Genomic DNA, 27184 nt, shown 5'->3' with positions numbered 1-27184 from the left:
AAATTGAGTCATTTAATTACACACTGTTTTAAGCCCCAACTTAAAATCTTGGGCAGAGCTTTGTCTTCCCCGCTTTATCATTGTAGCTCTTTGAAGAGGCTGGGGAGGAACGCTGTACTGGCTTGCAAAGAAGCAATTCAGAGAAAGGTTATGTATATGTCTTCTCTACAGCTGACAGGCAAGTGTCTGTTGTGTGCCCATGCACTTGCAAGATTAGGAACATGCTCTGTATTAAGGCTGTTGTACTATCTTGTTATATCTTAAATAAGAGTATCGTGAAGTTCGCCTTCACATTCCTTTCTGATTCATTTATCTGCAGAGCAGAAGAAAAGCATGTGGCTCTGCCTATGGTTTCTCTACCACTGTTTACTGTGTCTTATGTCTTGTAATCCGTCAGCCAACTTTAATTTCACAAGCTATTCATTGTATTTAAACAGTGCATTTCTTATATTAAATATTTATGGAAGTCTTTGGGAAGAATACATTAAAATGGCAGATGGAGGTCGTTTCAAGCATTTTCTTGATTGAAGGCTGGGGACCCCTGTGAATTCGAAGTCTGCTTTCAAGGAAAGTTCACAATGTCTGATTATAACCCGGGCAGGCAAGAATTCCACCAATTCCCTGCACTGTTATTTCAAAAAGCAATGGCTGCCTACAATCTTCATGCTTCAGCACCTTTCATTCTGAAATCATTTGCAAGTGCACTGAAGAATGGTGAACAAAAGCATTTACAGTTGTATTGCTTATTAATAATTCAACAGACCTGTGACTTTTGCACATTAAGATTACTTTACTCATTGGTTTTTAACTACTAAAGCTAAGTGGAAAATCTGGCTTTTGATGACAGACCGGTTGAGACGTGTATGTTCAGACCCACACCAGTAACCTGAGATTTTTGCTGTCCAGGTGTGAAGGGAGCCAGGCAGAGGGATGCTGAGATGTCAGGCAGGCAGGTGTCCCAGGTCCTCAAAGAGGGCAGATACTGGTGGCGACTGCCTCACCTCGGCGAGCTGACCTTACTCCTTTACATTGCTTTTTCTCCAAAAGATGCCGTGAGCATCTCTGCTGATGTGCAAAGACTGATTTGCAAACACGTTTCATTTAATACTTGTGAATTTCACTAGTTAATCAAGTACGTAGCTGGTGATTTTAATTCATATGACTTGATGTCAAAATCACATTTGTATATATTTTTCCTTGATTTTTTTACTGCCTTTGATCATGAGCTACTTGCAGTGATGACTGCAAAACCACAACCAAGTTTCTTGCTAGAAGCTTGTACTCCAGCCCCTTTGGCTTTACTCTTATAGTACCGTTTTCATTACCTACATACGTGAGAAAATAAATCTAAAATTATTTATTTTTTAGAAATAAAAATGTAGCATAAGGAATGCAGTCTTTTACACACGCTTGATTTCATATGACTAAAGGCATATTTTGCGTTGTGTTTTTTTGATCACAACTTTATTTTTCAAAAAAAATATTTAAACTGTTAAAATAGTAGACATTTAGGAAAGCATGCAGCAAGATAGCATTTGATGACCAATTTTTTGATTTTTTGATGTTTTTGTTATGTTCCTTAATTCATAAGCACATGCAAATGTGATATGAAATTGATGGTATCTGAAATAATAAGATGGAAGAGAAATAACAGAAGTACCTAGTACACCGAGACACAGATAAAGTCCATTAGGATATATTCATCACATTTTAAAAGCAAATAAACAAACAGCTTCATTAGAGAAGGTATTGTTTTAATCAAGCTACTTGACAATAGCATGCCATTTAGGAAAGTTTTTTTGGGAAAAATATTATAAGTAATGTATTACCATCTAGAGGAACCTACCTTCTTTGCTAAAATAATTCTCCTGTTTTCCCATTGCAAAGTGTATTTATTTTTATCATTTGTATTTTTGATATTTTACACTTAAACTATGTTTATGCTTTTGCTATTTGTAAATTCTGAAAAGCTCAAGTATGAAAAAATGTCACTAAGCATTACCTTATAAAAATGCATGCAAGGTGTAGTGGTTATTCATTACATATCAGGAGTATTGTAGCCATCACTTCATGGGTAGACAAAAAGATAAAGTTATTTCTGCAGAGAATCTGTTCTTACAGCAAAGAGCATGCCACTTGAGGAAAAGTAACTATACCCAAAGTACTTCAAAATGCAAGCAAATGATTCAGCTCTTCCTGGGTTTATGTAGACAAATTAGATATTCTTATTACTTCTACAACTATACATTTTAAGAAATTATTCTGTCATTCTTTGTTCATGTGAATTATCACAACAGATACTCTGTGCAGGTTGGGTGTCTTAAGCGTATCTCTTGACCTTAACTAGTACTGGTGCCAAAGAGGACGTGCTCATGATGGAAGCAGTTATTTGTAATAAAGCAGTTTTTGAGTCAGTTATAGTCCCTCAGAAGTTAAGATTTTCATTGAGGCACAAATACAGACTTTACAGAGAATGGACTGAGAGCAGCCCTGAGGAGAAGGACTTGGGGTGTTGGTTGATGAGAAGCTCAACATGACCCAGGAATGTGCGCTTGCAGCCTAGAAGGGCAACAATATCCTGGGCTGCATCGAAAGAAGCGTGGCCAGCAGGTCGAGGAAGGTGATTCTGCCCCTCATAAGGCCCCTAACATAAGGAGTAGGCGGACCTGTTGGAGTGAGTCCAGAGGAGGCCACACAGGTGATCAGAGGGCTGGAGCACCTCTCCTGTGGTGACAGGCTGAGAGAGTTGGGGTTGTTCAGCCTGGAGAAGAGAAGGCTCCAGGGAGACCTTACAGTAGTCTTCCAGTACCTAAAGGGGACCTACACGAAAGCTGGAGAGGGACTTTTGACAATGAGATGTAGTGACAGGGCAAGGTCTTAAAACTGAAAGGGGGAAGATTTAGATTAGGTGTAAGGAAGAAACTCTTCGCCATGAGGGTGGTGAGGCACTGAATATGCTGCCCAGAAAAATTGTGGTCCATCTCTACAAGTGTTCAAAAGGCCAGGTTGGATGGTCTAGTGTGCCCCTGCACGTGGCAATGGGGTTGGACTAGATTATCTTCCAACCCAAACCATTCTGTGGTCCTATGATTTGATTCAAATGTGGAAATCTCATACATTTCTCTGAAAATTTAAAGTATATACTAGATTTACGGATTTGCCTATCGACCATGTTTTCAGTTGTATGAACGTAGATTGGTTTGTTTGTTTTGGCTTTTTTTTTGTTTGTTTGTTGGTTTGGTTTGTTTTTTTTTAACTGAAGAACTTGTGGCTTTTGCTTTGAATTTCTTTGAAATGACGTATTGGGTGTTTTGAAACTTCCTGAACACGTAGATAATAAAGTTAGGTCTGAATTCAAACTTAAGAAAATAATTTCCGTACAAAATTGAGGGAGAAATTCCTCATGCATGATATTTAAACTGTAATTCTAGCATTGTTTGGCTATGTTGCTATAATATATTCACTGTGAAAAACTAGAAGCTGTGTAAATAAGTGAGTGGCAGTTGCCCCAGGCAGAAACTTTTACTGATGCAATGAGATAAAAGTAATTAAGAAACGTGTAGACTGATGGGTAATTAAATCCATGGGAAGCATTTTGTAACTAATTACTATGTTCTAATCACAGATTGCTTTCTATTTGTCAAGGTAACTGTATATAATTACACCGTTCCCATTGTCTTTCATCTAAAATCATCCCAGTTGGATGAGTATTTTTTAAGCAAGGCCAGACCTCTTCTTTTTTGGCAGTTCTTTTTCCTTGGGGTAAAACAAAATGGTGGTCACCCGATAGCCCGAATCCAGGTGGCACAGCTGTCTGCGCTGACCACTGTTGCTGTCTGCTGTGCTTGCATCATGTCACGCTCTGTGACACATCATTCTCAGTGATTTTGCGTGTTTGTATTCTGTTCAGATGCCTAATGACATTCAGATACATGTCACTAGACTGAATTCAAAGACCAACATTTATGCATCTTAATGGCATGTCTGTGTATGCCTCAGCTTTTCAAGTGCAAATATTTTAATACTTGAAATATAAAGATTTCCTTCTGTTAGGAAGAGTGATGTAGTTTGGATAAGGCTTTGTTAGTATGTGCTCAGATAGAGCTCTCTCAATTTGACTTTCTCCTAATGCGACACTCCAGTCTGGCTTCAAGTTGGTTTATGTTTTCAGCTTGACAAGGTGTCTAAGGAAAATCTCACTCCATGTCTATACTTGTTTTTGCCTTAGAATACATGATTCCCCAGCATGTCTTATCTAAGCCCAGATTTTCCTTGAATCAAGACAAAAGCATTGAATAGCAAGCATATGAAAATTGTAGTCATCTTATTCAGTACACTATCTTTTATTATAAAATCATGGATTCATCTGTAGTCAGTTAGCTTGGCACTTTATCCTTCCTCATTTACACCGTAACAAATGACTGAAGTAGCTAGCGATACACATCGCTCTGTCGTGCCAGTGAACCGTCATGAACATGCAGTAAGTTTGTTCTGCTTTTCTCCAGTGATGGTCAGTACCAGATGCTTTGGGAACAGTGAAGGAAGTGAGGCAGCTCAAGATGAGGCTTAGCTTAAGCCCTGCACAGCCTCCCCGCTTCTAAGGCCCTCCCGTGCCAGAGGTTGCAGCCTGAAGATCATGTTTAATAGCCTCTTCTTCCGTAAATTTGCATATAGACTCATACAGTTCCAATCTCTGCAGCAGCCTGTAACAGTGAGTTTCAGTTTCTGTAACCAATAATCACATACCGTGTGAAAACTTTTCTTTTTACTTAAAGGCTACTGCCTGAGAGACTCGCTGGTTGCATTTTGGTTTGGATTCCTGGATAGTGAAAAGAAGTGCATAGTCATTTTCCTGATCATCTTTTCCACAAGTTCATGGTTTTGTAGCTCTTTGTTGAATTCTTCTTCACCTCTGCCCTCCTCAAACTGGGTTGTGGATTATTTGGTCCGTTTTCTTGTGCCAGCTTTATTACAGTCTTCTTCATGATAACTTTTATGAAAAAAATGTCATGATAGAATTCAGAAGTTTGGAATACCAAGGATGTGTGAAGAGGCATAGCATCGGCTTCCTTCTTAGCTCTGTATTCTTTCTTTATTCAGTGTTAACATTCTGCCAAATTTTGATCGGTGCTAATTAGTCAGATAATGCTTTCAAAAAATCTCTAGAGAAAAATTTATCTTCCTTATCCAGGCTGTGGTACATCATTTTGAGCTTTTCAGGGCTTGCTTTTTTGTTTTTCCTTTTTTTTTCCTTTTATTTATTTTTCTTAAATGGTGTGATATTTTGTGATTATCTTATTGGGATTATCTTATTTGTGATTATCTTATTATAGGTTTTCATTGGCTGTATTATTGTCACCTCTTAATTCAGTATAGTTTCTTCAAGTTGTTACAGTGAACTTAGTTTTGACTTCCTATGGATAATTTTATGTCATCACCAATTTATTCCTAACAATGGCCTCCTCTCTGTAGCAAGGCAATTCACAAGAGGCATCAGCCCCTCTATCCTATGAGACATTACTTTCTCTAAAAGTTATCGATGAAGGACATTTGAGAACTGTTTGGAAAACCATATGCACTGTTTCGTATCTATGTTGACTGAATTTTGAAAAAAAAAGTATAGTAAACTGTGTGTATTCACATAGGCATAAGGAGATGTAGTTAACATTGACAAAAATACCAGTTGTTGTAAATCCAGCAGGGAGTTTCGTTAAGAATGTGGATATAATGGTACCAGAATGAACTCTAAGACTTACCTGCATATAGCATGCAATTTTGGGCTCAAAGGTATTTAATCTCTTATGTTTTAAATTCTTCATAGTATCTTTAATACTTAATTTTAAATACTTAGTTTAAATACTTAATAGTTGCATTCTTTATGCAGAATGTTTTTACAGCTTATCATTTATTAAAACAAACTATGCTAAAACTCTATAGGTCTTGTACTTTTACATCAGAAATTGAGAAGTTAAATATCATTCACGTCCTTCATGATAGTGCAGGGCTGATTTGATTTTTGCCATCTAGGTTTGAACTTGTAATGGTAGCTATGACAGAACTTTTCCTAGATCCTTTTTATCAACTTTGTATGTATAATGGAAAACACTTTGCAGCACTTGTGACAACTGAAATTTTGGAGTAAGTGGAACACAGTCGCTGCTTCTGTTGTTGGACAGCTACTGACCTAGTCTGGGACAATTTGAGGTTGATTTAAGAGGAAAGAAGCCTTAAAATGAACAGGCAAAATGTGAAGTTTTGCTTTCAAAGCTCAGAGAAGCTAGCAGTGGGCTCAAGGAGGCAGCTTCTGTCTACTCTCACACCTGGCACTTTGTGCTGGCTCCTATACTGCCCTCTCCCCTAACACGATGAGCTATATGGCTGCTCTGTGAACATCTGGAGACCTACTCTGGGTTAGAAGTAGCCTTACCAGCGTTAATGAGCTTCTTTATCGTTTTCGCTGCCGAATGAAAGGGAAGAAAAATGGGTGGCTGGAGGAAAGTTGTGACTATTTAAGATGCCATCCTCTTTTGGTTTGTTTTTGTCATTGTTTTTCTTTTTCTCTGCATACATCTTCTGGTTCTTTCTAAGGGTGGTCATCTGCTGCAGTTTACATCGGTCAGTGTTAGGGCTGTCCGTCCACTGCCACATGCTCATCCTTCCACCTACCTTCTCTGATTCCATTGCTTTTTGAGCAGCCTAACAGAAGGCCACTTTGGGATGAGATTTTTCAACAGAAAATTAATAATTAAGAAGGAAAACCAAACAACAACAGGCTTCTTAGCTTGCTGTTTTTGTGCAGATGTAAGTTAGGAAAGAAAAACATGCAGCAGATAGGAGAGTGTGACCATTATAGATCCAGCAGAGATTCTCTTAAGTTTCTTGTAGGACAAGACCCTTAGAAGCAAAATAAGGGCTTGGACGAAGCAAAACATACTTGGCAACGCAAGCAGATTTGATTGTCAGGCACTGTCTGCAAAGGGGTCTTGGTGGTCAATGAAGGGGTGTCTACCAAGACTTGCCTTTAGGCTGAAGCAGTACTGAAATTTATGTGTCATAATTTCAGTCTATAACGGTAGCTTAGAAGGAAGAGATGAAGGAGAAATCTCTCAAGAAATAACTACTCCAGACAGATGTGTCTGTTGAGAGCTATCAGGTTTATGCTTTTCATTTCCAATATCCAAACTAATTACTTAAGAGCAGGATTTTTAGAAAAGATGCATTGGGTTGATGTTTACAGAGTACCTGGCACTGTGTAGGTTCATATTGATTCCTACCATCTAAGAACTGATTATCTACTGAATTTAGGTACATAAACAGAAACAAGGTAAAGTGCACTCTTTTAAAAAATACTTTATTTTCTCATTCTAAAATGCATTCATTATTTGAAATAAAAACCATATCTCCAATGGATGACATAGCCATGGAGTATTTGCAGTTTAGAAGAGAGCTAATTAAGTGCTCCTTCTAGCATAAGATGGATGTTATTTATTTACTGAGATAATTCAGGCATCAATAAGTTAGAGTGTGATGTGACTCTTTCTAAAGAACCATTTTTAGAGAAATTAAGTATGACCACACTACAGGCACAGCTCTGGTTGTAACTCATGTAAGCATCCACAATGTAGCTTGAAATAAGACACTTTATTAGTAGTACTATAACTTCAGGTTACCAGAATATTTGTTGAGGTTCTCTAGCAGGTTTCTGCTGAGTTCTGTGCCGTTCATGTTCCCCTATAAAGAAGTGCCTGGGACAGCTGCTTCAAGCCAGTTCGTGTGGACTTGCCCAAGCTGAAGCAATAATGCGCTATGTATGCATTAGTTTGTATTATTTTTTCAAACTAAGACTTCGCTTAGAACTTGACACAGGCGGGACAGTGATGATATACAAGCCATCAAAAATCTTTTAGGTTTTTAGTCACCTCTAAATTGGATTATGTTCAAGTTACTACTGGGTTTGAGATGAAACACATTATTGCCATTACATGGAGTCATCCAGTTCCTCATGTTTCATAAATCTGATTGCAAGAAATTAATCCAGTTGTTACAGCTATAGTGAAGTTGTTTATATTTTCTCCCACTGATTCAAACAACACTAATTTCCTCATCCTGACTCTTGTGAAATTATGTAGAAATAACAGATCTTTAATATATGTTACAAAATTGGAACACACATTTTAAATTATGACATTGGAATGCTTTGGATTAGAAATCAGTGAGCAACCTTTCCTCTCCTGAAGATCTGATTCTTAAGTAAAATAATGTTTTCCTATGGAATAGAGAGGCAGGGATTAAAATTTTGAGATGGATTCTACAAGCTCCACGTAATGTGAGTAGCGTTCTTTTATGTGTAGAAATGGTTTCGACCATTCTTTCAGTGTATTTTTTTTCTGGATAGTCAAGCTTAGTCCTTATAATTGATGTAAAATTACTGTTCCGTAGTAAGATTTCTCTGGAAACTTTGTACTTAATTTTATTTTTACAGTACCTGTCTCTTGAAATGCCAATGGAATTGTATTTGTTAGAATATGTCTTTATTAGGAAATAGAACTTTTGAAGAAAAACATGTATCATTTTGCTTCTCTGTGCAGTTTGAGGTGGGCCAGATAATAAGATGCCTGCATTAGTTCTTTTACTGACAGATCTTTAGGTGGTCCTGTGTGTTCCCGTTCTTCCTATAAAACAATTTGAACTTCAAAACATTCTTTACTGGCAGCCTGCACCTTGGCTAATTGGTGCTGAGGATGTCACCAGTCAGGTCTGAGCGACCTCCCACTGCTGGTTTCCCAAGTTACAAATGAGAATTAGCTGCTGCCAACCAGCTAAATCACTTCAGCCAATACTGAGGACAATGGACACGGAAAGGCACCGAGGCTGGTGAAGTCAGTCAGTGGTTTATAGACACTGAAGCATTTCTGAGGGTCTCTTAAGCTGAGCCACATGGTGCTCTGCTAGGAAGTTGATTGATGGTTTTACAAAGAAAAAAATGTTTATGAAAGAATGCTTTTCTTACAGATTATCCTGCATTAATATATATCTGATGTGCCTGGCAGTGTTTCAGCAACTGGATGTCTGCCAGGACTTGACACTCCTACAAGACACAATACAGTTCGTGTCTAGCAGCACAGAACTTTTTGTTTTATGATCCTGTTTTTAATGAGGTAGACACTTTCATATGAATTCTTCTTCTCTATATCAATAACACTTTTACATTGGGATCACTACATGTTATACTGTTTATCTGTGCTAAAGTGGAATCAATTTTTGCAAGTCTTTGCTTCTTATCCAGAATTTCAGTCTATCATATAATTCTGTATTGGAAGGTCTATGTAGAGCAGAAGAATCATTTTGGACTCCCTGCAAAATGTGCTAACCCAGTTCCCTGTTCATATATCCCCAAAATGAGCACAGAGGTGTTTAAATACCTTTGTAACGTAAGGATCAGTGCTCTGGAGTATCAGTGGAAGCTGGGAGCCTGAATCCATTTGTAGATCCGTCTGTAACCATTTCAAAGTGCATGAGAAAAGTTTGATATATAATGTCCTTATTGGACTTATTTACAAGTGAATTTCATGGGTTCTTTTGTGTAACTTCTGCTGTTAATTTTGTGTATTTTGTGTGCCATTCTACAGAGGAAAAAAAAGACATGAATATGCAGTGGGGAGAATTATTAAATCCTTCCTCTCAGTCTGGGAGAGCAGCAAAACTTAGTCATTCTCAAACTGTGGCACAGAAATCTCTCAGTCTATGATTCCCTTATGTTAAATCTATAATTAAGGTCTGGAACAAATAAATTATTTTACTTTGAACTTTCACTGACATCCAGCCTGCCTAACGTCACTAGTGAATGATTTTTTAAAGCAAAAAAGTCTTCATATGATTCAAAATGATTGAAAAGATATGTGTGATTTCTTTTATGAGGGAGGCTTTAACAAACCATCATTGAGGCTGAATTATTTCTCATTACTAGCAGAGGGTGGTTCATTTAAATTGGGTTTAAGGTCACTGACAGGGCAGGTTGAAGGGGAGGAAAGAGAGGAGATAAGCATTGTGGTTAAATGTGTTGGAACAGACCTGCAAAATAAAATGGAGACTGTCAGATACTCTTAATATTTGTTCTCTCATGCATAGAAACATACACACAGAGAATATTCAGGGAAACTATTGCTTCAGTGGCTTGCATTCAACCATATGGTATGATGAATTGCTTGGAGCCCTAGTGATAAAGAATATTAACAACCTGAAGACAGAGAATCATTTAACTGTCCCATACTATTGATTATTGTTGCATACTATTCTTTAGGTATAAGCAGAAGTAGACTAAAGTAGTCAGACAAGTAATTGTAATTACACGTTACAAATTCTTGTGAGTCTGTACTTTTACCTATGCAATGTTTACGGTATTTATTTGGAGACCATCTCTTTTGTAATGTGCTAGAAGCCTGCTTTCTTGAAGTTTGGTGCCCTGTAATGCTGATACTCTTCTCCAACAGTATGAACCTCGCTGCCTTCCTGGTGGAGCCTGTGTTAACCCTGCCCTGGAGGGGTTGTAGCTAATCTGGCCTGGTGGCTGCAGCCAGATAACCTGGGGAGTCACAGAGTCCTGCCTGCCTTCCCCTAAATGGCCCTAAGTTTGGGCCGTGCTTCCCCAGTTACTAGTGTTCGTGAAACTGATGGGAACTTACTATTGTTGAGATTTCTAGTTTTCTGTCACATTGGATGGAAATTGGCCAATGAGTTCAGAAGTTACTGGAATAGAATTATACATGCACACCATGATCATGCAGGCCTTGTTTTCTTACATATCCTGATAAGAGATGTGTTTCTTAAATACAAGTTCAAGGAATCTGAGTCCACAGTGGAGACCTGAATAGCAGGATTCAGTTAACAGAATTGGGACCTAGTAACTCAATTCTTAGTAAATGTAGAACATAAGTTGTTTCAAAAAATAGAAGCTTTAACTTGTCCATTCTTCTATATTCATACAAATCAATGTGTAAGTAAGAATCGCACAAAAACCCTTGTTGGACTAGTAACTCTAAACCTAAATAAATGAGGGCAAAACTTCATTGTAATTGCATGACTTGATATTTTGTTCAACTAGAGGAAAGGAATGTATTTATTTTGAAAATTTTCTTTTAAGAGATTTCAGTTTATTTTTCTGGACCAATCTGTAGTTAATACTTTGTGGTGTTATTTAACACGGTCAGTTTTGCTTGTTTCTGATTTCTGTTTGCATTCATGTGTTCTTGCTCATTCTTAGAAAACTTCGTTCCCATGGCTGAGCTGAGATACTGCACATACATATGTAGAGGTTCTCTGAAGGTTTCAGAGAAGTGTTTTCATGTGGTGCATAATTTTTGATACTATACTTACATCTTTCACTGCAGTCTGTGATGCTTATTTTGAATTTACGGCATACTTTTAGTTTTACTTTGAGGCAAAATATTGAAATAGATCATTGCTTTCTCTGTTTCAGTGGAGGGTAGAGATAGGAGAGAGGAAGTACTAGAAATGAATCTTTGTGAAAAAATGGTAAACTCAGAAAGCTACTTTGTTCCCATCCTTATTAACCAACTGTTTCCCTTCCTAGGGTAAAAAAAAAAAAAAAAAAAAAAAGTATTTAACGTTCTAAGTTGCAGCCAAATGGTTGTTATTGTTGTGTAGGGACAAAAAGATGTGTTATGTGATGACTGAGGAGTCACTGCAAGCCTTTATTAGATTATTTGGAAATCACAGCACATGACCCAGGGCTAAAGCTCATGTTGTTAAAAACAAATTATTGGCTGTGTAGGAAATGAAATTTCTCCTATTTCTAAAACAGGGGCAGAACAGACCTTTCAATAAGTTTCTTCTTGTTTGTAGCATTGCTGAAGCTTGTTTCTGTATCTAGAAAAGACAAATGGCATATGTATACATAGCATCTTTCCTCTGCGACAGTGCAGAGTAGTTGATAATATACATTTTTGGGTTTTGAGGCATACTTTGGGTTAGATATTTGATGACTTTGTAGTGCATTGCATTTGTTCTATTTCTTTATCCAACTTAGTGAAATGCATTTTGGCACGTTTAGTAAAACTGCTCTGCAATATATCCCATCTATCATTATCAGAAAATACAAACGTATGCAAAAAAAGTACTCCTTTAGCTGTTGGATTGTATTTATTTCAGAAAAATGAGGAGCATTTTTGAATAATGTTTGTGTTTGATTTGTGATTCCTCTAAAAACTTTAGGTTGGAATTCATCTTCAGGGCCTATAGGATCCTGAAAGAAAATAATTCTTTAAGGTCCTCTAAAGATAATTTATTTGTGGAACTTTGAAGCTATGTATCAGTCATAGACTTCTATGGCTTGATTGCAGTGCTACTATTAAGTGGATTAGTCATGGATATGTTGTGCTAATATTATGGTAAGTGTTGAAAGGATGAATATTTAAATTTTAATACAGCTTCTTAAGCATGCCTTTGCTTTTAAGAAGCTGCATTAAAATAGTAGTGACAACAAAAGAAAAACCTCCCTCAGTACTTCTGACTCTTTGGCCTGGAAACCTATTTGCAATGAATTGCTTTCCTCGTATCACTGCCAGTTGCAGCTTCTGTAATCAAACTGAGCAAAATCATATCATATAAATAGCAGTTAGCAGTAAGAGGATTCCCAAGATTTTCATGCTCATTCAGAAAAAACATACCTGACTGCTGTGTTGTTCAAAGGATTTTGCATTTTATGCTTGACTTGTGAAGATTTTATGTAAAACTGACTGAACCACTGCTGCCTGGAAGAATTTTTCTCCAAACTGGTTTTCCTGTGCCCCTTGGAACATCTGGTGAGCAGAGGTGATGGGCAAGAGCACCAGCCCGGAGAAGTGGCCCCCAAAGCGCTGTGGTGTTCGTGTGTCCCTGCCCCAGGGACATGTTCCTGGAGCACCTGCGCACATGCTGCACTCAGGCTTCAGAGCCCAACCTTCCCTCCCTGCACCGGGCCTTTCTAAAATCAAATACACGCTCTATCCTTATCACCTGTGAACTGGATCTTTGACATGCCCATCACGGGTTGGATGAGTCTACTAAAACTGAACTCTTTGTGAAATGATGAAAAGTACTGGAAAAGACATTTTGAGAAACAAAGGATGTATTAACAGCAGTATTCCTCAACCATTAAAACTGCCGTGCAGAGAAGTAGTATTTGATACACAAATGCCTGTTTTGAAGGGAAATGTGATCTCCTAGTGTTAGGGATAACTCATTAAAGAAGTCTGTAAGGCAAGTGTATTATTTTTTGTCATGACTTCCCTAATGATGGCTTTCTAGCAGTTAATTCATCTGAGCAGCTGTTGTAAGATTTGTGAAGTTCAATGTCTTTCTAATTCCTTTCCCGAAGTTACAATATGGATTTGTGTCTTTCAGAGCTAAATATAGAATGTATAGATCTTGCTAATAGGCATAAGGAACGTATTACAGAAAATTTTAAATGAAGACAAAGGGAAACTTTTATAGCATTTATAGACGTCTAGCAAGTGTTTAAATAAAAACTGTTTAACAGATAAGGATAATATTACATTATCTCAATTTATTTTTTTTTCCCAGTGTCATCTGCTCAATGTTTTTTTTTGGTAAATACATTTAATAATAAACTGTTTTCTGAGTGAATAGGCTCTTGTTTGAATTCTAGTCTTGAAAAGACTCAGTAATTGCACTTCGGATAGTCTTTCGATAAAGATTCGTGAATAGAAGTTCATCTTTCTTAATTGTGATTTAGTTTGTGTTCCTATATTGATATATAGTAAGTTCATCTAAAGGTAAATTAATGTTTAGAATGAGACCTTAATAGTTATTAATCTGTATGAGAAAAATACATTAATATCCTTCAGAACCCTTGAATGATTTCACTTTGACCTCCCTGTGGATGTCTCCAGCAGATTTTAATTGCATTCTGATTATAATATATTTTGGTGGCATGCCACTGAATACTTTAAATAAATGTGTAGAGTAAGGTGATTACACACCTAAGAGGCTCTGTGTTCTCAGTGAGAATTCAGCAGATAAACAATTACATGATTTAGAATGACGGAAGCCACATTACCAGTGCTATACAAGCATTCTCCTTTTTGGTCAAGTTGACCCATTTAGAGTTGCAGAGAAAATACCATCCATTTGGGAAAATATTTTAAGTAATACTGAACATTTGACAGAAATCTGTATATTATGTTATTTCTATGAGTAGACTATGTAATTTTAATGTATATTTTCCTGATTATTGTTTCTCACTTAACAAAAAAAAAGAAAAAACACCCAAGAGGCAGCACCTCTAGTTTTGAAGTTACTTATTGACTTGCTACTGAACTGTTTAGCTTACAGTCAGGTGCAGCAACAAGTTGACACACTTGCAGATACCAGCTGTATTATTCTTAATGAATGAGTGGTGTTACCTGTGCTATTGTGAGGAGATAACTTTAGATAAGGATTATCGTCCTTGGAAACTGTATTTGCACATTAACCCTCTGTATCGCTGGCCAGCGGAATTGGAGTCCCCTAAGTGCATTCCGTGTTCGACCAGTTGCCTTGCCCTTGCACATGCTGAATGTTTTCCCTACTTTGTTTTGCTCTATGGTATAGCAGTTGGCCAGATTCTTGAGCTATTTTCTCGCTTTATACAAAGAATAATTGTAAATAAAATCAGTCTTTTCCTTATAATTCAATACTTTAAGGTAAAATGACTGTGATATCTAGGAGAAATGCTGAAAAAGCAACCCCTTACCCCTTTTTATTAAAGTATTTCTAGATTGCTGTTAGAGGTTAACACTATATCTTGGCTCATAAGTTAGTGTGAAACAAAGCATTTGACACTTTAATGTTTTTCACTTGTGACAGCACTTTCTTCTTTATTCTGGAGGGGTTTTTTATTATCAGAACCTGTAGAAGCTCTAAAAGATGTCTCCCCAAATCCTGGGATAGGTAGTAGACCAGAAATTGTTTATTTAGTCCTGTTAGCTTTTCAGTCAAGGACAGACATAAGCTATTAGAATATCTTCTTTCTTTTATTCCATTTTAAAATTTCAACAATTTGCTGTAACAAATTATTTCCAATTAATTTTCAGGTTGTTTTTAAAATTGCCATCTGTAAATACCTAAAATGTGTTTTTTTTCTACTCTCACTAAAGAAAAAAAAAATAAAAAAAAAATGAAAAACAGCTGTAGGATTCAGCTCTCAAAAATGCAAGAAATTTGAGCAAGAGAATGCTTTCTGTAGGATGAGTTTCAATGTCAAATATCTAAAAGCTGCTGTTGTAGATTTTGTAAGTTATTCTCTTTCTGAACTCAGATTCAGAGAGTTATTTAGCTTGGCTACAAATGTTTGTCATGACTGAAACTTGGTATGCCATGTTACTTCCCAAGAATTAATCAGTTTCCGTGAAAACATGTTGTTTAAATTAATCCAAAGTCATTAGCACTACAGAGATGGATACTCAATAAAAAGCCTCCATTAATTAGCACTGCATCCTGTAATATGCCTACAGCTCATGACCATTTCCTTGAATTTGTGCAGTGTGTGACCCTTTGCATCTGATACTTCACGTACCGCAGACCGATAGCCTATGTTTTGGTTTCAAAACAGTGAGCGTATGTTATAATGAGTGGCACGTTTCCCTTTTTTTCCCTGATGAATTCCTAAGTCATAAACAAGATTTCTCATATGCATCGTTTTGAATTCAGAGTTTGAAGCAGATCTCTCATTTGTGTTTTCACAATAGGCACAGAAAGAATAAATTTCAGTTCTTCAGCTTTTAAGTTTACGGAAATTTTTTTCAGTAGCTAAGGAGTATTTCTGCAGGGTGCTAGACTGACCCTTCTGGTGGAGGGTCGAGTACTCTCTCTGCTGATAGAACAAGAACAACGTGAGCATATCAATGGTTCACAAAGTGTATTTGTGAGGCATAGAGCTGAGAACAATAATTCCACGCTTCAGGGACCTGCGTATCTGTATGCTGTATACAGGACTGCACAGCAACAACTCTAAACTCATGCTGGTCTGTGTTTTCTGAAATAGCTTTGCTTTGTGTTTAAGTCAATTTTTGCAAAATCCATTACTTGTGGTCACCCAGTCCTTTATGTTTTATTTTCTTGATGCGTGTACCATGGCCTGTCTTGGAATTTGCTCCTTGAATAACGTTCTTGGTTCAGCAAAGAACAAATTAACATCAGCTAATTCTGTCTGTGATCATTAATACAAATAAGACTTTTATTCTGTTAACTTAGGATCATAGAATCACAGAGTGCCCTGAGTTGGAAGGGACCCACAAGGATCATTGAGTCCAACTCCTGTCCCTGCATATGACAGCCGCACAGTTCACACCATGTGTCTGAGGGCATTGTCCAGTCTCTTCTTGAACACTGTCAGGCTTGGGGCCGTGACACCTCCCTGGGGAGCCTGTTCCAGTGTCCACCACCCTCTGGGGAAAGAATCTTTTTCTAATGTCCAAGCTAAACCTCCCCTGGTACATCTTCCTGCCATTCCCTTGCGTTCTGTCACTGGTTGCCAGAGAAAAGACATCAGCGCCTGTCCCTCCTCCCCTTGTGAGGAAGCTGTAGACCGTGATGAGGTCTCCTCTTAGTCAAGTACATCAAGTATCAGAAAGTGACTATCAGAAAAAGATATTGAAGCCAGTGAAGGAGGGACAAAGACTTGAAATACCAAAGACTAGAAATGTTAACTGAAAAAAACACCGCAAAACAAACAAAAAACTCAGCCAATGGCTGAGAGAAACTGAGGACAGGGTAGAGCTTGCTTGCACAGCATGAGGCTACTTTGAGGAAACTGGAGCTGCCATGAGGTCTCCCCTCACTCTGCTCAAGGCTGAACAAACCCAGTGACTAACTTAGGTGATAGATGTCCACCGTCTCTGAAAAACAACTTAACTCTTGTAGCATGTCTTTACATGGAGTAACAAATTTCAGTTTTAGGTTTTTTTCAACTGTCCAGTGTAACGATTAGGGGATTTTTTTTTTTCCTTTGTGCAAGAGCTGACCTGCAAAACAGGCAAATGTGTAGGTAACACACATTCCTGGAAATAGGCAGGTTATAGGCAGGTGGCCAGTAGAAAAAGCAGAGACTTATTTCTTAAAGAACAACTTCCTCATCCCTCAACCTGAGAAATAGGACAAACTAATGAAATTCAACTACCCTTTTTTCCCCTCAAATTTTTTTTTTTTTTTTTTTTTTTTTTTTTAGATCCTTTCCTCCCCTTTCTCTTCAAACTGGCTACAAAACCCAATTTATCATCATGATGTATGATATCACTAATTCTCCTTGCAAGCAAGATGCATAACGCTGCAGTGTTGGCACTGAGCAAACTTCTGTGGCCCGACTGTCTGAGAGGCCCTTCTGAGTGTCTCTTGTTGTAGCAGAATGCAACTGGACTCCTAAGAAGTTCAGCTCTCATGCTGTGTGCAGCAGCAAGTGACCCATTATATTGTTCCCCTTCCTTCCCCCCCTTCCTCTCCCCTTTGCTAATGCACTATAGCTACAAAACGAATGAGACAGGGCTGCTGGTTTATGCTCTAGCAGGAGGCTATTAGGAACAGAGGGCCCTATAGGGGCAGAATGACCTCTTTTATAAGCAAGGACAAGAGTTTGCTTTGTGGGAGAGAGAAACCTCTTATGCTGTCTTTGGTATTTAATGATCAGTCACGCTATCTGCTGCACGCTTTTTATTGGGAACTAACTTTTTGTTGTTGTTTATTAATACTGTAGAAACAAAGAGTAATTTTAATTAAACTTTTACTACTGTCCACAGGCTTTCTTATACCTTGTTCCAGAATGCTCATCATATCAAAATGCTTTGCTTATGAATAACATCACAGAAGTGAGCAAAAGAAAAAATATTGGATAAAAATTGTAAACCTGCTAAATGCTACAGCTATCACAATTTGTAAATTCCTTTATGGTGAAGTATTTGCTGCAAAAGGAGCAGTTTTGGGTTTGAGACTTTTACGCAATTAATTTAGATAAATAAGCAAAGTCAGCAGACCCATGTTCTAAACAGTTTCCTTAGTTTCGTCTTTCAGATGCATGACTCTTGAAAAAGAAAACTGAATAAATCAATTTGTAGCTTCCACTTTCATAAGCACAGAAGATAAAATGGAAAGCTGCATTAGTCCTATGGCTGTTAGATTCTTCTATCAGACTTTAGATCTGAATAATAACGTGGATGGAAGAGTATCCCTACATTAAATTTAGCTTGATGTTACTAAAGAGTAGATAGGTGGCTGAGCCAGAACTCTTCAGTGTGTGGTTGTTTCAGTAGAATCTCCAAAGTTACCCTAAAAATTAATGTGAAAACTGGTAGTAGAAGTTTTGTTGTTGGAGAGTAGGGATAGTGTTTGTTTTTCAATTTTGTGCAAACCAGAATGTTTTGTTATTGTAACTTTAATTAAGAAAAGGTTTTATTGAGCAGTCCTTGTGATTCTTATTTTTTTTACTGTGGTCCAGCTCTGATTTGACTCTGTAAGTTACATGAAATGACACAAAAAATCTGAATGCACTTTGTGGGAAATAATGTATAAAACATAAAATTTGTAAGATATATTAACACATTTGCATTGAAATAGAATTGAGCTCTTTCTTGAGCTCTTCTGTATTGAAGTTCATTTAAACTATGCTTACAACATATTATATAAGTGAGGTAGCATGTTTTAATTTTGTAAAGATAAATTAATCTAACCAGCATTCAAAAGCTGCTTCAGAGCTAAGGGGATCCAAGGCATGATTAATTTTTCTGTTTTGTATTTTGCAATAGTTCAAACATTTTTCCATTAGTTTGTAGGCTCAGGAATTTATTGTAAGTACTTGCATCATATCTGTGGTAAATGATCCTTAAATCAAGTTCCTACTATGGCTCCATATAGTTTGGGAATTTCATACCATGAATATATGGTAACATGTAGTATGTATATAAATACATGAAAGCTTTAATCATTCGTGTATGTAAAAATTCACTTAAGCATCTTGACAAAGAGAAAGAAAACAAGAATTGTTACTAAGTGTAGTAGACAACACTGCCAAACAGAATCTTCCAAAGTGGTATTGTTGAGTGTTCATTCTACTTTTGAAATAATATGTTATCCTACATGGGTGGAATAATTTGAGTCAGTGTAACTTGGTTTATATGTCACTTTGCATTAGTTTCCAAACACATTTGATCTCAAAAATATGTAGATCGTAAAAGTGAATGTGTTCATTTCCTAAGCACTCTAATACATGTTTCGTTCTGTGGGTAGCAGAAACCGCAACTGCTTGAAAGATTTGTACTGAACTAAGCACATGCAAAACATAGCTGTAGGTTTTGGAGCTGCAGACTGACATCCAGAAGTAATGGAAATAGTCCTGCAATGGGAAGCAGCCAAGTGTGCTGAGAGGGCCAGCCCATGTCACTATGAGGCTGTTCTCTCCCATCATTCAGAGGTTGTGACAATCAGGGGAGACTCTTGGTGACTGGAAAAAGGGAAATGTCACACTGCCCTTTGGGAAGGGCAAGAAAGGGCATCTAGGGAATTACAGGACAGCTGAACCTCACTCTCCATGGGGCAAACCCTCCTGAAAGCCACTTCTAGGCACGTGAAGAACAAGAGGGTGATTTGGAACAGCTGGCATAGGTTTGCATATGGCAACTCATACGTCTGATCTGACTGATTTCTCTGAGGGGGTGTCTGGCTTTGTGGTGGACCAGACAACCGTGGAGTTTTAGTGTTTTGAGGGGGTTGCTTTGGGAAGCCTGGGAGGAGGGTTTGTTGTTTTTTTGCTTTTGTTTTTTGGGGGTTCGGGTAGATTTTTTTTGGGGGGGTTGCAGTTTTTTACCTTGAATTTAGTTATGTCTTTAGCATAGTGTCCCATATTCTTAGACTGGTGAGATATGGACTGGGTAAGTGGATGGTAGGGTGGCTGAATTAAATGGCTGGACTGCCAGGCTCACAGGGTGGTGATCCATGGTATGAAGTCTAGCTTGCAATTATTAATGGTGTTGCCAAGGGATTGGGCCGATATTCCATGGCTTATTAACAATGTGGACAGTGAGACAGAGTGCTTTTTGAGCAATATGGAAGATGATACCAAACTGGGGGACTAGTGGACATGCTGGAGGTTAATGGCTAATATTCCAGCCATCTGGAGAAATGGACTGGCAGTAGCTTCATGAAGTTCAACAAAGGCAAGTAAAATGTCCTGAATCCAAGATGAAATAACACCATGCTGCACGATGGGTGTGGAGAGTTGACTGGCTGGAGAGCAGCTGTGTGAACTTAAGAGGTTTTTTGGGCAAGCTGGTGGACATGAGTCAGCAGTGAAACCCCTTTGCAGTTGCCAGCTGCATCCTGGATGCTTTTAGCAAGAGTGCAGCCTCAGGCGCATGGGAGTGACTGGGGCCTTGTATTTGGCAAGTGTGAGAGTTCATGGAGAGTGCTCTGCCTAATTTTGGGTGCCCCAGGACAAGGCTGACTGATGTACTGCAGCAATTCAGCAGACGACTGCTGAAATGATTAGGAAGATGGAGCACATGGCATATGAGAAATAAGCTTTTGAAGATAAAGCTAGGAGGAGATCTTATTGTTGTCTGCGACTGACTAATGGGAGGGTTAGTGAAGACAGAGCTGGACTGTCTTGTAGTTAGACAGAGACAGGATGAGAGGTAATAGGACAAGCTGGAACATAGGAAATTGCAGTTAGGTGTAAAGAGAAATATTTTGCCCTGAGGGTGGTCAAACACTGGAACAGATTGCCTGAAGTGGCTGTGGCATTTCTGTCCTTGGAAATATTCAAAACACAACCGCACAAGGGCCTGAACAATGTTGTCTGATTGGACCTAATTTCAGCAGGAGATTGGATTAGATGACCTGCAGAGGCCCCTTGCAACCTAAGCTATACTGTGATCGCATGAAAAGACGTTTTCACTGTGTGTACAGAATTGTGCTTACCTTTTGGCTTTCCTGATGACCACATAAAACGGAATTTGTTCAGGCTTTTAAATTAAGTCACTGTGTGTAGCAGGTCTTTCTGTAATACTAATCAAGACTTTGGAGTAATTTATGCTGTTAAAGAGATATTTAAAACCCACTGATTATTACTCTAATAGAGAAAATTCAGATAAATGTTTTTCTGCTCCTCATTCTGAAGTGCACTAATGCTCATGGTCTTTCCTTGCCACTCAACCAGCAATTGCTTCCTCCTGTATTGCCAAGGGTTGGTTACACCAGTCATCCTTTTGCTGGGCTTTCTCTTCTGACAACAGTTTTGGGGATCTAATGCTTTCTCCAAGCTTTGCATTCCAGTAGGTCAGCCAACAATCATGATGCCATTCAGATCTTCAGGAGAGGACAGTTGTTTTTCACTTCCTTAAGACTGTCCAGAAGGGTAAAAAATAGATCTTTTGAAAAGAGGAGATATGTTTGGGCATAATAAAGATCCTGTAGAAGGTCAGGTTATGAGACACTTACCTAGAGCTTTATCTCTCCAAGTAAAAATGAGACTGTGATGGGACCAGTTTGTATGAAGTATGTGGTGAGCAGAGCTGCGGTACTGCATTTGTCTGAATGATACATTGCTGAATGATAAGCTGACCCATTCTTTCCGAAGTATAGAAAAAACAGTGATCGCTTAGATCATAGCCTGGCAGCTTGCCTCTTTCACCAGTTCTTTACCTAGACCTGTCTTTTTTCTTCATTCTACTTTTTTCATCATCTGTTTGCCAGATATCCTGCAGTTTGTGACAGGTGTGAGTTACTTTTTGAGTCTGGGATAGGATGTCTTTGTACAGGTTTGTTAGTCCATTCTCTTTCTCCTGTAGAAGCTCCCCGTGTATACAGGTCAAATAAAGAATTCTTGGTGTACTGGAAACTAACCCTTCCAAACCTCCTTCGGAACTGGTGAGTTGCTCCCAGTTTGATATACTCTTTGAGGACATCCCTGCAATGGGATCTTTCAGTGGTGGTCCTTGTGGTTGAGCTGGCTGTCTCTAAGGGGTGGCCTGGGCTCTTACATGGTGAAGCAATGCTTGCAGAGTACTTCAGAAGTAGAGGAGGAATTTAATTCTTCCTAATCTCAATGTCTGTTTAAACTTGCATTATATTCAGGTTGATACACTGATATGATATGTGCACAGATGTCTTCATAGATTCTCATTTAAGGCACTGATTCAGTGAAGTAATCTGGCACATGCCCTGCATCAAGTATGTAAATAGTGACTGTAAAATACATGCTGAATAAATAAGGGAAAACTCAGATAACTGAAGAGAAAATGAATTTATGTAGGGTAAACTCTTTCTGAACAAAGAGCACATTTAAAGTGAATCTGTTTTTTCCAAGCCTTTCTCTGTCTTTGGCTGTGATTTTTTATTTTTTTTTTTAGATTTAATTCTAAGGGTGTGATTAGGAATGCCAGCATCAGATTGATTGTCCTCAAGTCTGCAGGCAGTTTTTGACAGACATTTAAGTCAGACCTCCCCTTGGCAGATGGTCTTTCAGATTTCTGTGGTGCAGTGGGAGAGGTATTTCTGTGGTCTGTACAGCACTGCAGGTTGCCGTAGGAATTCACTGTTGGAGAAGGAGAAGCAGGGAGGTCAGGCAGTTATGGATAAGCATATGTGGGCTACTGAGAAGGTCAGCACTGGGGTCTCCCAGCAAGGCAGCCTGCAGAGACTTGAGCTGCTGGAGAAACTGCTTCTGTTTGCATTAGCAAATCTCACAAGAAAGAGAAGAAAGGAAGGAAAAGAAAAAAGTAAGGGGATGTTGTGATTAAATTTCATTTGTACAAAGTACAGCAGGTTAATGAATAGGAGAATTTCAGCGGGATTTGTGTATGATATTTTAACATCTTCAGACATTTTCATAGATTGAAGTAAGTTATTTTTTCAGGTGGAGTAGATTTCCCTTCAATTTAAAAGCTGTGTGCAGTCACTGAAAACAGTATTTACAATATTGGCATGAAAATAAAGCAAAATTAAAAATGCTAGAATTTTTTTTATTAAAGAAAAGAATCATTTCAAGTGGTCTCTAAAACAGAAATGCATATCTTGTAGAAGTGACAACTGTAGGATTTCTTGGGGATTTTTTTCTTGTTTTCTTTTCTTTGTATTGAGGCATTGGAGAAGGAATAGGCTCAGAAGCTCCTTCATTTGCCTGGAACCTTTTCCCAACATTTCTCATTCTCAGTCATCTCCAATTACAGCAGAGCAGGGATCAGAAGCCAGCTGTTGAGGTTATTCTTTTGTGCTGGGTAGTGATGGAAGAGTGAGAAATAAACTATGAGCTGTGACCAAAGGCAGACTGGAAATTACTTGAATATAATGATAATTGGCCTTAATACTGTAACAAATGCTCTGAGTTTGCACATCCAAGCTCTGTAGTTTGGATCAATTTTCTTGTTTACAAAATTGCCTTGCTTTTATTAGCAGCAAAATTATCCAGTGACAGGATGGTAAATGATCTAGTGAGCTTCTCTGCAAAAGAAGGGAAAAAAATACTGTATGTGATTAAACAGTGGATTTAAATAGGTGCCTACATAGGGCTAGAGTTTGGAGGGAAAGGGAGTTGAGTGAATATAAGAAGCGTTGGTTCACTTTATTAATACTGTTTGGAAGGTCTGTTGATTTCTCCTCTTACCTGGCAAAAGTTTAGACCAGGTAATTTTTGGATTGTATAAATGTAGGAGTAATTAAATTTATACAGTCCTAAAATTACATTTGGCCCTTTGAAGGCCACCACGAGGCAGATGTGGCCCCCGGGGAAAATGAGTTTGACACCCCTGGTTTAATTGCTTAAACTGAGGGTGCCAAGGACTAGAAAAACCAGCCTAACAACATGTGACACCAGACCTCTGTCACACACCATTATGCATTAAGTTGATTTACCCTGCTTGTAAATACCTAGCCCTCATATCAGCTTTAAGTATTTGAAGATCCATTTTGTCAGCCTGAAACTGGAAAACAAACATTCTCCCAAAATTCAGGTGTTCCCTGGCTTCCCCTCCCCCATGTTAAGAATACATCCTTGGCTCTCTCAGCATGAACTGTTCACATTGCTTGTTGTTCAACACCCTGATCAGAGAGCAGATTGAGATAGTTATTCCTGTTGTTGCTGATTTACTGTTACACCTGCTTCCTCTTCTTGTGATCTAATTTGAAGTTTCAGCCCATCAGGGGCTAATGGTCCCCACCTATGCAGTTTTGAAAGCTCACTGTTGTTTTCCACAGCAATGTTATTTCCATTCCTAGCCATGGATTTATTTTTTTTCCTCAGTGTTCATCTGGTAACTGTAAGGCAGTATTCTATCAGCCATTTTCAACTATTTGTAAGGAAAGTTTTAAAATGAGAATTACTCTGTTTTGGTAGAAGCTCAGCAAGTAAATTACTCTGTTTTGCAGTTTTCTTATGGCTATTGGAGACTGATATATTTTTTAAAATGCAACATGTATAATTCAGTTCTTTTCTCCGTATCTCAGAAAAATGCAGGGCAGGCGGCAAACCCTAGATTATGTTTTGTCGTGTGGTACTGCCTGTGGTGAGATGAATTCTGAAAATATTAGCAACTGCAGTGAAATCCAAGGTGCGATTGTATACTGTCAGCAAATTCTGCATACCTGATGGGGCGCGGGGGAGCGCAGCTTGAGTGTGACTGCAAAGCCGTGACTGCAGGCTGGATGAGCAAAGAGCAGTGCTTCAGGAATACTTTCCACCAGGCTTCTCAGAAGAACAGAATTATGCATCTCTCTCACTAAGTTATTCTTGAAGCAAGACTAAAGAAGTCATAAGTTTCTTCATTTACCTTTAATTTTTAAACATTTCTTAGTTCTAAATAATAAGTTACCTTGAAAACCTTTCTGAACAAACAGAAATAACTTTGATGCTGCAGGAGAACCTGCCTTTATTCTTAGAGTGTGAGTTTGGCAGTCTTGAGTTCACATTTCTGTAAACCTTCATTTTTTCTACTTTCATTACTTTTCATACAGTTAAAGTCTGTATACGTGTTTTCCTCACCTGAAATATATATTTGTTATAGAAACTTTTGCATTTTGTGATACATTCTCTGCTATTCCAAAGAGTGTTTTGATGACTTAGGTGCCTTCTGGTGTTTGGATGTTTTCTTTACTGGTTCATCATCAGTATTAGAAATTTAGCTCTTCGCCGAGTTAATGGTATCTTATCTCAGTGGGAATCAGAGGAGTCTTCCTCCCAGACACTCTCTTTTCTGTGGCCTCTTTCTTGCTTTGGGGTGATGAGGAGGGGGAGATGGGTGCATTGCCAAAGTATGAAAGCTGGGCAGACTGATGGAAGTGGCTGCACGAAACCTCATTGCTTTCAACTATTATTAAAGGGTGGTGCAATCTTTCCCCTCTTTGAGCAGGAGGATGTTACTACCAAATATCAGTGTTCAAGGTCACTACTCTTTATGATACAAATCAAATATACTACTTCCTAAGGCCCTGATTGATGGAAAATAAAGTATTAACTGCCAGGAAACAGGTTTTCCAACTCTATAACTCAGTCACGCAGTGGTGACTAACCTTTTCAACAAAACCTTAATATTGCATAACTAATTGTATTATTTAAAGAATACAAGTTTTTAAAAGTTATTCCAGGAGGAATGTTAATCACTGTGCATAAGAGCTATATTTGCTTACTGGGAGCTTACCAGTTCATAAGTTAACTGCTAATAACAACCGTTAATGCAAACTCTTTGCTTGGGTAGTGTCGTTTGTTCGTTTGTGGTGTTTAATGAATTAGGCTCAAAAAATAGAGCAGAGTACTAGACTTGACTGACTTGCTGTAGAGGCAGCACAGAATTAGTCATTGGCTGTGAATGTTAATCACTCCACAGCAATGATAATTTACAGCATTGTTGTAGCCCTCTTGTGCTCATAAAATGAACTTAATAACCCACTGCTACCCATGGGATAAGCCTTCCTCCTCCTTCCCTCCCCCTTGCCATTGAATACCCAGTCTGGCTGCATAATAGCCTTGTGAAATACTGCATTAAAAAGAGTGAGCAGCTGTATGATAAAATAAACAGCTCCAAACCAGGTTTGTTAATTATCTCTTCCTTTTATTCACAGAGGGTGTTTGTGAGATATGGCTGACCAGTGAAGACACAGGGGCTTATGGCAGAGACATTGGCACAGACCTCCCTACGCTTCTGTGGAAGCTGGTTGAAGCTATTCCTGAGGGAGCTATGCTGAGGCTTGGCATGACAAACCCTCCCTATATTTTAGAGCATCTGGAGGTAAGGAAGAAAAGAGAATCATTTATATGCCAGCATAGACATTCATTGAGTGAGTCAGCATGGAACCTTGTGTATAGTACATTTTATTTTAAGCGGTAGCTTAGAAAAATATGGACTTCAAGTACATTCATAGAATTAGACTGATAGTCTTAAGCCATTTGCCTAACAAAGCAAGTTATTGAGATAATAAGATATTCGGATCATTTTGGAATGATAGTATTATTGAGGTCACTGAGCTTTGTTATAGCAATGTTGTATTTGTGTGTGTCTAGTGTTTTCAGGAACTAAAGCTAATGTCATTAGCAGGCAGTGGACTATGGGCTTGAATTTGTCTTCCTGCTACACCTCAAACAAATGTTTCCAGAAACACACTATGCTAGTCTCACTCAATTATGTATTCATTATCCTATGTCAAATGCTATTCTGAGGGAGTTTAGGGCTTCCATGATAAGAAATTGGAATTCTAAATGTGTATCTCTATTAAAAAAATTGTAACAAAGTAGTTCAATGAGATTAGAAGCAAAAAAGTGTACAACAGTGTGACTGTGGAAGGATGTCATGTATGCAGGGTGGGAAGTGAGAGTTTTGTCTCTCAGGTCGATCGGTTTGGTTAGATTCCTTCATCAGATAAATTTGTTGAAATTCATAGCAACTGTTTATAGAAAGAACCTATCTTTAAAGAGAAGGCAAAAGCGGGGAAAGATACAGCTTAAGGTAAGTTTTGTAACCATGTGCATCAGTAATACCCAGATAAATAGATGATGTCCATGCTGGTTTCCCAAAGATATTATAGAATTAATAGCTGCACTTATGTTTTCTTAAGATATCAAGAACAGTACTTTCTCAATAGACTGCTGTAATTGCACCTTTCCCTAGTGAAGCGTATGGGCTAGAGGAATCTCATCCTAATAGGAATAAGCAGT

General features: G+C 38.2%; 1 protein-coding gene across 4 annotated transcripts in view; it reads left to right on the top strand.

Annotated features, from left to right (window-relative positions):
- The window catches only part of CDKAL1 (CDK5 regulatory subunit associated protein 1 like 1), a 416136-nt gene that overhangs the window by 228093 nt on the left and 160859 nt on the right, over window positions 1-27184 (top strand). For all 4 annotated transcript variants that reach the window (XM_065055192.1, XM_065055194.1, XM_065055191.1 and 1 more), the window contains one exon: window positions 26095-26261. In XM_065055192.1, the coding sequence (XP_064911264.1) occupies window positions 26095-26261 (167 nt within the window). The remainder of the gene's footprint in view (window positions 1-26094; window positions 26262-27184) is intronic.

The sequence above is a fragment of the Columba livia genome, chromosome 2, assembly GCF_036013475.1.
Source record: "Columba livia isolate bColLiv1 breed racing homer chromosome 2, bColLiv1.pat.W.v2, whole genome shotgun sequence".
In the NCBI taxonomy this organism is placed as follows: Eukaryota; Metazoa; Chordata; class Aves; order Columbiformes; family Columbidae; genus Columba; species Columba livia.
The sequence above is the reverse complement of the archived record's forward strand: the minus strand, read 5'-3'. Positions and strand labels throughout refer to the sequence as shown.